The 13384-nt window shown below is 31.9% G+C and overlaps 1 protein-coding gene across 2 annotated transcripts in view; it reads right to left on the bottom strand.

The window, feature by feature from the left end:
• LOC144967120 (uncharacterized) overlaps positions 1-13384 on the bottom strand; it is a 107339-nt gene that overhangs the window by 69630 nt on the left and 24325 nt on the right. For both annotated transcript variants that reach the window (XM_078903965.1, XM_078903966.1), the window contains exons 12-20: positions 12341-12497; positions 11300-11397; positions 9501-9614; positions 8349-8477; positions 7236-7336; positions 6439-6560; positions 5068-5183; positions 931-1063; positions 129-247 (exon numbers count right to left, since the gene is read on the bottom strand). In XM_078903965.1, coding sequence (XP_078760091.1) covers positions 129-247; positions 931-1063; positions 5068-5183; positions 6439-6560; positions 7236-7336; positions 8349-8477; positions 9501-9614; positions 11300-11397; positions 12341-12497 — 1089 coding nt within the window. The remainder of the gene's footprint in view (positions 1-128; positions 248-930; positions 1064-5067; positions 5184-6438; positions 6561-7235; positions 7337-8348; positions 8478-9500; positions 9615-11299; positions 11398-12340; positions 12498-13384) is intronic.

The raw sequence follows: 13384 nt of genomic DNA, 5'->3' as shown, positions 1-13384 counted from the left end.
AGAAGATCTGTTATAAAAACAACAAATTATAATAAATTTATTTGAAATTAATAACATATCGTGGAAAAAGAAATGGGAAACATTAGATCTCCTTAAATTATATTTCATATGATTGTCATTGCACTTACTGATATGACAAACGTCACAATCCTTTTTGACACAATCCTTAGTGTAACAATAAGGCCGTTCGTTACGGTCAGGACTGGGGTTACGGCAATAGTTGTGTTCTAGATTATCCAAGGAAAATCTGTAAGAAGAAAAGATTTTTTTAAAATCATTTTTATTTGAATAGTTAAGTCAAAAAGTTTATGAATTGTCTTGTGACTTTTGTAACAATAGTTGTGTTCTAGATTATCCAAGGAAAATCTGTAAGAAGAAAAGATTTTTAAGTCAAAAAGTTAAAGTTTTGATTGATAGTATGATGTTGATAATAATAATAATAATAATAATAATAATAATAATAATAATAATAATAATAATAATAATAATATTAATAATAATAATAATAATGATAATAATAATAATAATAATAATAATAATAATAATAATAATAATAATAATAATATAATAACAATAATAACAGCATAATATATTAATATCATTAATAATAATAATAATAATAATAATAATAATAATAATAATAATAATAATAATAATAATAATAATTATTATTATTATTATTATTATTATTATTATTATTATTATTATTATTATTATTGCTGTTGGTGATGATAATGATGATGATGATGATGATGATGATGATGATGATGATGATGATGATGATGATGATGATGATGATGATGATGATCATGATCATGATGATGATGATGATGATGATGATGATGATGATGATGATGATGATGATGATGATGATGATGATGATGATAATGATGATGATGATGATGATGATGATGACATAATTCTACATACGCCTTCACTAAAGTGTTGTTTTCGCAATTCAGAACATCAGCCCAAGGCAAACAAGGCTCAAAAGTTTCTGTGTAGCTGACTTTGCCATCATAAGACCAACCTTTATCCTTAGCGTTGTAACACATGTCAGAATCTGTGCTTAACAAACAATATTTGTGTCAATGGTGAAACACTAAGGAAGACTAAGCAACACCAATCCATATCCCTTTTTGTGTGTTAATGGTGTGTTTTTAAAAAAAGGCAAACAAGAATGAAAAGAAGGAAATGTCTTTTTCAGAGATTAGAAAAAAAAAATTGTGTAAATAATATTAGTTGTGTGGGTAGGAATAGAATGTAGTTTGTCTGCTATAGATAGTATGCGCTTGGCTAAGAAGCTCATAACATTGCCATCCGGAAGTATAACGGACCAACACACAAAACTGTGTGTATCCATGAACGTTTATAGTCGGGTTAATACAGTTCAGTGAGCATTACACATAAAAGCGGATGGCAAAAAACAATAACAAAGCCCCGAGTGACGTCATCTTCGAACTATCTATACTTCTCGACCCTTATAAATTGAAGTCCTTTTTTCTTTTTTTTTTTTCATTGAATCCATTCTTACACTCGTTTTCTCTGCTTCAAGTTTCTGCCTCCTTCTCCTCTCCTCCTCCTCCTCCTCCTCCTCCTCCTCTTCAAAATCATCCTCCGCGTCATCATCTCCTTGCTCCACCATCCTCCTTGTTCTCCTCCTTTTGACTTATTCCCCCCCCCCCCCCAACCCCATTCTCATCCTCTTCCTCTTCCATCTCTTTGGTCTCAATAAAAAAATTAATATAAAGTATATGAACTGAGTGGTCAGGAACTAGATGCAAATTGTTTCTCTTGTTTGTTGGTTTGCCATAACATAATAACGTTCTCTTTTTTTTTGGTGGCATCAGTTATTTATTTTATTTTTAAAAATTATTTTACTATGTTGAAAGTGTTATACTTTTTCAAGAAACAAATGAAATGCTTGATTCAGTGTCAACACCAAGCTATCACAGATGAATGATATAGGATACAGTTAAACATTGAATGGTAGAATGGTGGGAAATGAAATAGGCCTTCACAGCCATGAGGCCCATTGCTTGCCATCCTTTAGATAGGACGCTAGTCTATTGCAAAGTACTTTCCACCATATCTATCAGACCCAGCTTCCGAATCATTATAGTGGACGGGAGGATCAGAAAAAATCCGGGATCGATCTCGGTCAATTTACATGTGTGAACCGGGTGTTCTACCAACTGAGCTATCGGGACCCCATGGGAACTGAAGGATTCTAATAATAAATAAAATTTATATAGGCCTGGAAGTTTTTTGTTTGTTTGTTTTTTACTCGTTTTATCTTTTTTACTGTAGCCCAGTGGTTACTGATCTTACAAATAAGACTTTAAGTATCTTTAATATATTAAAATTGCAAAACATTGTAAAAAAAAAAAGTAAAAAGGGTTATTCAATTGAGCACCACTTATAATTGTAACAGATTAACTTAATCTCTCTATAATCAGATGAAGTTTATAAAGTAAACATGAAGATGGATAGAATAATGGTTGAGAGATATATAGATAAGGACAAGATAGAAAGAGAAGGGGGACAAAGAAAGAGTGAAAGAGAGGGAAAGTGTGAAAGATACATGAAAAAAAAACAGAGAGAGATAGAGAGAGAGAGAGAGAGAGAGAGAGAGAGAGAGAGAGAGAGAGAGAGAGAGAGATATTCAATTTATGTAACGTTATTTTTTTCTATTTAGTGGGAAGTTATAATAATCATCTTTTTAAACGGACCTATAACTGTACTACCAATCTTGACCTACTTACAAATAAAACCTAGACCCATTTATCCTCTCCCCTACCCCCTTCCTTTTCGACTATTAATTGCCTTATCTCATTTTTTACATCTGGCGCCATCTGATGCCATAAAAATGGGAGTGTCATCAAAATTTATGCAGTTGAACACAGGTGTCAAATGACACAAGACATGACAGTGATTGTTTCCACGGATCCACCATTTGACTGGAGCTTTAATCAAAATTTGGCGATAGATCGTTTGCTTGTTTCGGCCCCAAGATTTGGAATGAACTACCACTTGGTCTGAGGGAGTGTAAGTCTTTACCTGCCTTTAAAAATAATCTCAAGTCACGTCTTTACCTACTGTATTTGTTTTTCTTGACTCTATGAATCCTTGATTTGGCTATGAACTGTCATTGTTGTTATTTATTTTTTTTCCCACTCAAAATTGATAATTTATATTGTAAAGTGCCCAGAGCTTGTGTTTTACACGAGAATGAGCGCTGTATTATTATTATTATTATTATTATTATTATTATATATTATTATTATTATTATTATTATTATTATTATTATTATTATTATTATTATTATTAATATTATAATCAGAGGAAAATGTTTGACACTGCAAAATCAGCGGAACATTTCTGCGAAAATCCCAAAATCCCAGAATTCGGCAGATCCTCGGAAGATAATCATGACTGGTTTAAGCAAAATACACACCTCTTCCACCCACCATATCAATAGAAATGTACACAAAACTATGTGTCATCTTAAAAGCCTGTTAGAGAGAATTTATTGAGAAGTAATAACCAAACTGAAGATAGAAAGCTGCAAAAATCTGAGCCAAATTCAAGTTATATTACAAAAAGTTATTATGAGCATAATGGTGTTTACCGACTTGACACGACCTGAAACGATGAATAAATGTGCATCGTCTGCTAATAAAACTGTATAGAAGGGTCAAAATTTGACGCCACTCCGCTGTGTGTTATTTTTTTAAGACAGTCATTTTGGTGATTACTTCTAACAAAATTGTATCAATCAGACTTCAGACGTTCATGGTTACACACAGTTTTGTGCGTTGCTGCGTTATACCCGGCTGGCAAATGTAGTGAGTGTTTTACCTAAATGCAAATGTTTCCTGTCTCTGCTGTATTTCGGTCTCGGCTAAAAATAATTAAAGGTTACACATAATTTAGCAGTGTTGATACGAATACGATTGATCAAGCGGGTAAAACAGGTGATTTTTATACTTAAACGCAAACCATCGGTAACAATAGGGAACAAAAGTGCGATGGCAAAATACTCGCTCCAATCATCTTGGAAGTGTAAAACTAGTCCTCTGAAGACTGAATATACATTGTGCAATGGATCTTCTAGTTTCAGAGTGATAGCATCGTATTTTCCTTTTTTTAACTCACTCAACCCTAAAACCGACTATATCCGGAGTTTACCCTTGATACTTTTACCCCATGCCTATTTATTACATAATATTGTTTTTAGTTTATACATGTTAGTGGTAGTTGAATAAAACTATCTATGTACATGCTCATTTTAATACATTTTTTCCAATTTTGAAAAGTAGCAAAAATCTCTAGGATTGAGTGAGTTAATGCTGGTCGTCAGTAAAGATCATCCATCCTCTCTTTTACACCCTATAATCATAAGACTGTCTATACGCCCTGCTAATAATATAGTTATGCTACCGTATGATTCAATATGTAACATATTCATTGCTAATGAATTGCCAGGAAGATTTGTTTAAATGTATTACTATACTAAATAAAGGGACCAAAATTTACTCTTATTAAAAAACCCGACGTGTCAGTGTCAGCCTTTGATCCTCCTTGAAGTTAACAAGAAAAGGAAATATGTTATATTACATAGGGATTATGGTTAACGATTATATGTATTATATATATATACATATATATATATATATATATATATATATACATATATACATATATATGTGTGGGGGGAGTGGGGGTGCAAGAGAGAAAGGAGAGAGAGAGAGAAACAAAGAGAGAGAGAGAGAGAGAGAGAGAGAGAGAGAGAGAGAGAGAGAGAGAGAGAGAGGAGGGGGGGGGGGTGAGAAAGAGATAGTGAGAGACATAAAGAGAAAGTGAAAGAGGGAGAGGAAGAGTACATTTCAGTTATATTTTAAATATAGGAAAGAGATTTTTATTGTTTACAAAGTAATGACTGTCCAGACTGCCTGAGCTAGGTCAAGGGGCGTGGTTATTTTCCCTTCCACTACAAGTCTATTTTTAGAGGCTTTGTTCAAGTTAAATGTATTTTGAAATCTGTAAAAGTTCATTGAACTCACCTGGAATCCATTCAATTTGGGCTTTAAAATGAGATGAAGCTGTTGGTGCAATGAACTGCACAATCATTTCATCTTTGAGAATAACTACAGATTTATTGTAATGAGCATCACAATGCCTGTGAAAACAATGTTACATAATTAATTATCCACGGAGAGAGAGAGAGGTCCTGATTGCTCAGTTGGCAGAGAGCAATCGTTTCATATGCTAAGGCACAGCAATCCCGAGAGAAGTGGAGAATTTCTTCTGACTCCTCTGACCACCCAGCAATTATTCGGTAGCTGGGTCTGTTAGATCTGGCTGAAAGAGCTTTGCGATAGATTAGGATGGTAGCAATCGATTGCTATCGTAGAAACTGGGATAAACTCTGATTCTATGTGCCTTATGGCTCTGAAGGAATACTTTTATATGCCCTTTTCCTTCACGAGGAGAATTGGGAATACTATCATAGATTTATGCTGTTGAATTTATGACCCATCATTTCAAAACGGTAAAATATCCAAAAAAAAATGAATTTAGAGCAAAATCTATGTTTTTATGTTTTATTGGGACGAATGATTGTACTTTCTTAAACTGACAAAACTGAAGTTATTTTTGTTTTTTAAAAATCATTTTAATTCTAAGATCTCATTTTGGATATCTGGTATATCCCAACATGAACAAGTTTTGAGGTGATGGGTCACGTTTTTAGATTTAAAACTGCTTTACAGCAACGTGACATGTACTTCTGTACAAATCTGTTGACCAGAACTATCAAAGTCTCATTGTCGTAATGGATCTACCCTCAAGCAGGACATTGTCTTTTAGAACACTGCTTTAAAAAATACAATATGTTCTCCGATCATCAGACCTGATAATATGTGGACAAATCTTAACAACATTCTTAGCTTTTTAGATATTATGTATATTGCACTCTAAATATAGCACCAATATTTATTTGTATACAAAAAAATTGAATTTATAATCATAAGTATAAAACGTGGGCTGTTTACATGTTTTGTTGAGGATAACATTTGGTTGTTTAAAGTTAGAAAGATACAATCAAGTACTTATGCTCATTAGAAATTGTTTTTTTAGTTTAATGTATTATCGCCTAACAGGGATCATGTCTGATCCTATATGTTAAGTGTTGCTGTTGGCTAGGGACCCCTTGTAAAGAGCTCTGTTGCGCTATAGGTTTTTTTTATTGTTTTTTCTAAAATCACATTTTCGACATCTGGGTCACACCAAACTAATATCAAATCTAAGCAATGGGACACGTTTAATCAAACTGTAAAGCCATAACAATATCAATTTGATCACTGAAATATGACAATGCTTTCCATGCCTACTCGTTTTTCTTTTTAATAAGATGCTAACTGATGTAAACACACCTGTCATAAGGAGGTCCATATTCTTTAGATCTAACTTCAACACTGTCCACACAATCATCACCTTTGGAAAGCACTGAGAATTCATTGAATTGTAGGGCGAGTCTGCCAGCTTTGCTAGGGGGCTGTAATGACATCATCATATCAATCATAACATTTTATTACTCTTGGCAAGTACTGTGTAAATTTATTTTTCATAAAATGTGAATTATTTGAGTTGTTCCAAGGACTTTCAAAAAAATTATTATTATTATTATTATTATTATTATTATTATTATTATTATTATTATTATTATTATTTATTATTATTATTATTATTATTATTATTATTATTATTATTATTATCATTATCATTATTATTATGATGATGATGATGATGATTATTATTATTATTATTATTATTATTATTATTATTATTATTATTATTATTATTATTATTATTATTATTTTTATTATTATTATTATTATTATTATTATTAATATTATTATTATTATTATATTATTATTATTATTATTATCATTATTATTAGCATAATTATAATCATCATCAATATCAGTATTACTATTAAAGTTATTATTATTATCCCATCATTATCATCATCATTATTCTTCTTCTTCTTCTTCCTTCATTCCTTCCTTCCTTCCTTCTTCTTCTTCCTTCTTCTTCTTCTTGTTATTGTTATTATCATTTTTATATATTATTATTATTATTATTATTATTATTATTATTATATTATTATTATTATTATTATTATTATTATTATTATTATTATTATTATTATCATTATGTAGATAAATACTTTGATGTTCCATCTGCAATATCTGTGTTGTGATGTCCTCCTGTCAGCTGTTATGGTGTAAACTTTTTTATTCTCAGTTAATACCACATCGTTATGGCAATCTGAAAGGAAAGAACATGTTTTAAAAAGCCTTTCTTCATTGTCATTCTGTGAGAACGATTCTATAATTAAGGAAAACAAATAAATAAACTTATAGGAACATTTATATAGTGCATTTTCAAGGATTTATCATGCTCAAAGCGCTTCACAATGTTTCATTTAATACTTTTATAATACTGATTTCAGCCAGGTACTCGTTCACACCTGAGTCGAGAGGTTTTGTGAACTCATCTGTATCTTTAAGAGTCATTCACTCAATTAAGTCAATTAAATCAACATTAAATCTGTTTCTCGTGGCGTAAAACAAAGCATAAGATATTCATAATTGCTGATATACTTGGGGCAGGGTTTGATTTATTGGAAAGTATTTCATGATGAATTTAACAAGTGAGGGAAATGTTAGGTAAGTTGTAGTCATGTGAAATTTATGATTGAAACGCTCATAGATTAATCCTTTTATTTCCCATTGTAGGAAATTCATAAAAATGATATGAGGGGCTGGAAATCAATTCATACAAAAGTATATTACAATTCTTTGAAAAATTATTGTAAAATAATATGTTGATATTAAAATAGGGATTGAAAATCTAATGAATCCAAGTAAAATAAATCCTTTGGAAATATCACAAAAAATAGAAACACACAACGCGCATCCTCTCACTTCACAATACATTCATTCTACCCATTAAAACACAGAAATTTAGTCTACGTTTCCTATTTTGACCATAAATTCAATTTTCAGAACCAATATCACTTTGATTTCTAGAACCATTTTGATGTGTTGAGATTTATACAGCAAGGAAATGTGCAAAGAGCATCCTTTTTGTGAAATACTGAAGAGTCAAAATAGTTGTGGGGCTTAAGTGGTGTAGGTGCGATAAATTGCTTCTTTCCTTCCTTGTAATAGCCATACTCTTGCGTGTGTTCTGTATTATTACGCCAAAAGATAGCATTCAATTGAGAAAATAATGCTAAATATGCATCTTGTATTTAATATCTATTGTTAAAACCAACCTGCAGGACATTTGCCACAGCTATAGCGACAAACTTCCTCCAAACCAGCTCTATGATCACAGTTGGAGTCTTGTAAATCGCCCACCATGCTTGGGCAGCTGTCCAAGAAGTCAACACAATCAGGGTTTTCTACACAAAGAAAGGGAAATAGTGAGAGGTGATGATTAAAATGTATCCCTTTATTCGTTAATCTATCTAAATCATCTGTCAGGATATATGGCTTATTATTATTGTTTAACTATCTGCCGCCAATTACCGATTTATCATTTTATCGGCCTATTTGTTTGTAACTCCACCCATCTATCCATCTATAACTATTCCCGAAAATATGAATCTCTTTTGTCTGCTCTTCTTGATCTTTGTCTTTATCTCTTTGTATCTGAATGCCCACCTTTCTAAGTAGCGATTTATTTCTATTTACAATCTATCACAATATATCATTTTGCTGTAGCCTCAATAATAATAATAATAATAATAATAATAATAATAATAATAATAATAATAATAATAATAATAATAATAATAATAATAACAATGATAACATGCACAGGTGGAAAAAAATTATAAAAGAGATCTAACAAGCAGAGAACATGCTGAGACGTAGCTAAGATCATAATCATTACAGCATACAAATTATAGTGATAAGTACACACGAGTCCATTTGATTTACAAGAGTCATCTCCATACACATTAACATCTCTAACCAATTATTCTCTCCAAAACTGCCAGATAGGGTTGAAGAGTTAAACATTGCTATGTGGAGTGTCATGGTCGACAATATTTAGATTCGCTGTTATGACAAGATGTATCACATTTTAAGTTTTTTGTGAAAATGAAATAATTTGTTTTATTTTATTCTTCCACGATTAGTTTTTGATTACACATGAAATTGTTGTCCCTTAAATAAACTAAGAGGCGTCATATCATTTCAACGTGGAATATTATGATATAAATATTAGGTAGACAATGAATTAAATTCACAGCTTTTATTTACGGAATTATCCAATTGTGTAAGGCCCCTAATGTGAGGTTTTTCTCTTTTTTCCCACCACTTATAATTGGCTAGAGCTGCCACTGATATTACATAACTTAATCCAGAACTCACAGTACTCTATGCAAATAGAACAACACAGTTAAGAAAATATACATTACTATCATTCGATGGCTTCCTGCAGATGAAGTTGAAAAGCCATTCACAATCGGGTGTTTCAATCCATACATTCTTTTCGGTCATATAAACACATCTGTTTGGATGAGGAACATCATCTGAGGAAATAATTGAAAAAAGTGACCCAACGTATCTAATAAATATTGTGCTGGTGTGAACCAGGTTCCAAGTACCAAATTTAAACTAAAAACAGCTGAAGTTACACAAATTGAGACTTTGATGGTTTGAGCATAAAATTTGAGCATTTATAAATTCGATCTTGTCCTTGGGAATCACCATCTGGCCATCCTCATGCCAGATTCATTTGAGCGCACCTACATACTTTGTTACCGGACCAATTTTATCGCTGATGACTCGACAGATTCATCTCCAGAGCATAAAAGATTTCTTTCACTCGCAAGATTGATCAAAAACACGTCTGGAATTCTAAAAGGCATGAGTGTAAGAAACTTATATTTGACAACTTGCGGTGGCACTCCCCAACGGAATCAGCGGGAAGGCGACCGTTGGGTAGTTCCGTCCATCGGTTTACTGATGAATCTATCATCGGGTCCCACTGACCATTTACAGAATCCGTGCAGATGACGATTAGAGAAACTGCCGTGAAATGGACACGAAAGACATATATCTAAAATTTATTAATAAATTATATTTTTCTTTGTTCTTTCAACATCCTTCTATCTCGGAGCTATTAGATATGAATGAACAGAGGTTAGTGCATCTTGAATCCAATTACATCATCCATATCAGTTCTCATTTCTCATATTAAATACATGTTAAAATGTAGGTCTTTGGGATCATATGGGAAGGGTAGGGTTAAAATTTTGGACATCGCCTCAGACTCCAATGAACATCTTTAGCTCCACTATCGTCTGTCTATAACATAACAATGTTATTGTCGTCTAGCATCTTTTTGTTTGGCCCAGTGGAAAAATACAAAAACAGAGTCGTAAAACTGATTTGAAAATTGAATGACCCTACTAAAGAAATTTTATATAATCTCCACTGGTTGCCAGTTATTGAAAGGATTGTTTTTAACACTTGTAGCATGGCTCATAAATTTTTAAACAATTAAACTCAAGTGTACCTCATTAATTTATGTCAAAATTCTAATCCAACACGCTCACTAAGGTCGGTTGAACACACTCTTTTAATTGCCACAAGAACTAGATTTTCCCTTTGTAATAAGTCTTTTTCTGTAAGTGACCCCATCTTATGGAATGTGATTTCCCCGGATGTAAAAATAATTAGGGATGGTCTTTCAACCTTCGACAGAACTCTTTTCCAGAGCATACGAATAGCTTTGCATATAGTAGATGTCTTAAATCTAATTTTAGTTTAATTTATTCCAATCTTGATCTTAAGTTCAAGTTGTCAATTTCCATTTTATATCTAAACTTAATTCTATTCAATTTCATTTTATTTGTTTTTCATTTAAAATGTTTAACTTTTTTGTAATTCAGCAATCAAATGTCTTTAGTTAGAATAAGTTTTAATGTTAGTGAGGAAGATTGGTGTAAGTTTGTGTGTAGATTTGTGTGAGTATAAATGTATGTATGTGCATGTTTTCTTTTCTTCTCTTGTGTTCTTAAAATAGTTAATAAATCAATTTTTAAATCCCAAATAATATTGTAAAGCGCCGCTGAGCACATATGTGGAAGTTGACGGCTATCTAGTAACTTATTATTTATTCAAAATATACTCCATTACAACGATCGTAATTCAAGTCCATAATTAATAGTTTTGGGATGTCAGACATGTAAGTATGTGCTCTTTAACTTACACCATTTCCAATTAAAATACATGACTGGGCCTCCTTTGGTTGTTTTATATTTGTTTCCTACAAGTTCTGCTCCTAGCCATAATAAGTTAATTGGGTACCTTAAAGGACAAAAACAAATATGAAACATTTTAATATAAATATTAAAGCAGTTAGCGTATTCGTTTCAAAATTGTTAATAATAATAATAATAATAATAATAATAATAATAATAATAATAATAATAATAATAATAATAATAATAATAATAATATAATGATAATAATAATAATAATAATAATAATAATAATAATAATAATAATAATAATAATAATAATAATAATAATTAATAATAATAATAATAATAATAATAATAATATAATAATAATAATAATAATAATATAATAATAATAATAATAATAATAATAATAATAATAATAATAATAATAATAATAATAATAATAATAATGATGATGATGATGATGATGATGATGATGATGATGATGATGATGACGATGTCGATGATGATGATTAATAATAGGAATAATCCACAAAATATGCTCAATGTATTTTGCAGTGATTCCCAAAAGCAAGATTTAACATATACAAGAGGACAGGACACAACACTTGTTGACAGAAACAAAGCAGACAAGAGTAAGGTACCCATTCCACACTTAAATACGCTAAGAGAATGGGAGTAAAGAGCCTTATTCAATGATTTAACTTTGTGCCACGTACAATGGGATTCTAACCAGGGACATGCAAGTCAGAAGTTTGGTGTCAATTACAATACTACAGACCGCAAAGACCAACATTAAACATATATATGAGATCCAGCACAACTTGGTATTATGTTTCGGTGTATAAATTTCAAAAGTGAATCTAACTTTAAAATGAACAAAAATATAAAATCTTTGTTTTTCACATTTTATGAAAATAGCTTGTTTTCTCTTAATATTTTCGCCAAAAGATCCAATTTTCTCTATTTATCCCCCCCCCCCCCCCCCCCCCCCCATATTGGTACCAATTTTAAGGAGGTATATTGCATTTGAGAAATGATCCTACCTGAGGTCCACCAAAAAATCATTTTCCTCTTTATTTCGTGGTAAAGCTAGTTCTGTTCCACTATCGTGGCATGTCTTTTTTGCATCATCAAAAGATACGTATTCCATGTAGAATTTGTAGCAGTCGCCTCTGAAATATTTATATCCCAGAGGACAAGCTAAAAATGAAAATAAAAATTGAAAATGTATAGATATTATTTGACAGACTATTTCAGGTTCTAAGTTCACCTAGTTGTCAGTACCATAGCACAGCACAATCAATATATTTTATAGATTTCGTAGCCTTTTAACCTTTGTGCGTCTTTGTGACACTCGGCTTCAGACCCATGAGGACGGGGTTGTACATACCAGATGGATGCCCACTGGTCCTATCGGTCCCATGTAGGAGCAGGGACGTAGTCTTCTCGAAAGCGGGAGAGAAAGTATGTACCAGCAAGAGAAGCCACTGGGTGGTTGCAAACAGACTAAGGTCTAAGACCCTCTCTAACAATAGCGCCTTACATCAGTGGGAACGTTCCATGTGTCCACACATTGTGGAAAAGAATCCAAAACCACAAGCATCTGGTTGAGCGTAGTATTGTGAGAGGCTAAATGGTGGGTTCACGATTGTACACGAATGATGCAACGCAACGAATTTACCGCCTGGACTGAGTTTCCTGCATTGTTCCTTACAATTATAGATTGAAAAGGGTAAGGGATAGAATGTCTGTCACCAACTGTAGTTCTAGATGGATCTCCTAGCTCATTGTTTATTTTTTGGCCAAAGAAGGGGTTTGAGCCAAAATGTTCCGTGTTTGGTATTTTCTTCTCTTTTTAAGCTGTTCTATTCATTTCTGTTTATTACTTTTTACAGTCCACAGCTTCTAGCAGCTTTGTATCATCTTCACTAGATTCAAAGCCTGCAAGGATTTCGGGATGATTTGTTTGAATCTGAGTTATATAGTCGACTACATTTTCTGTAATCTCATTTTCACTTCGTCTTGTATTGTTAAAAGGACGTTATTTTTATCGTCAATAGCTGTTGATTCCACCTGTTTGTTTTTAG

The sequence above is a fragment of the Berghia stephanieae genome, chromosome 3 (genome assembly GCF_034508935.2).
Source record: "Berghia stephanieae isolate SIO BIC M18660-M18661 chromosome 3, UCSD_Bste_1.3, whole genome shotgun sequence".
Classification (NCBI taxonomy): Eukaryota; Metazoa; Mollusca; class Gastropoda; order Nudibranchia; family Aeolidiidae; genus Berghia; species Berghia stephanieae.
This window is presented reverse-complemented; position numbering and strand designations above follow the sequence as displayed.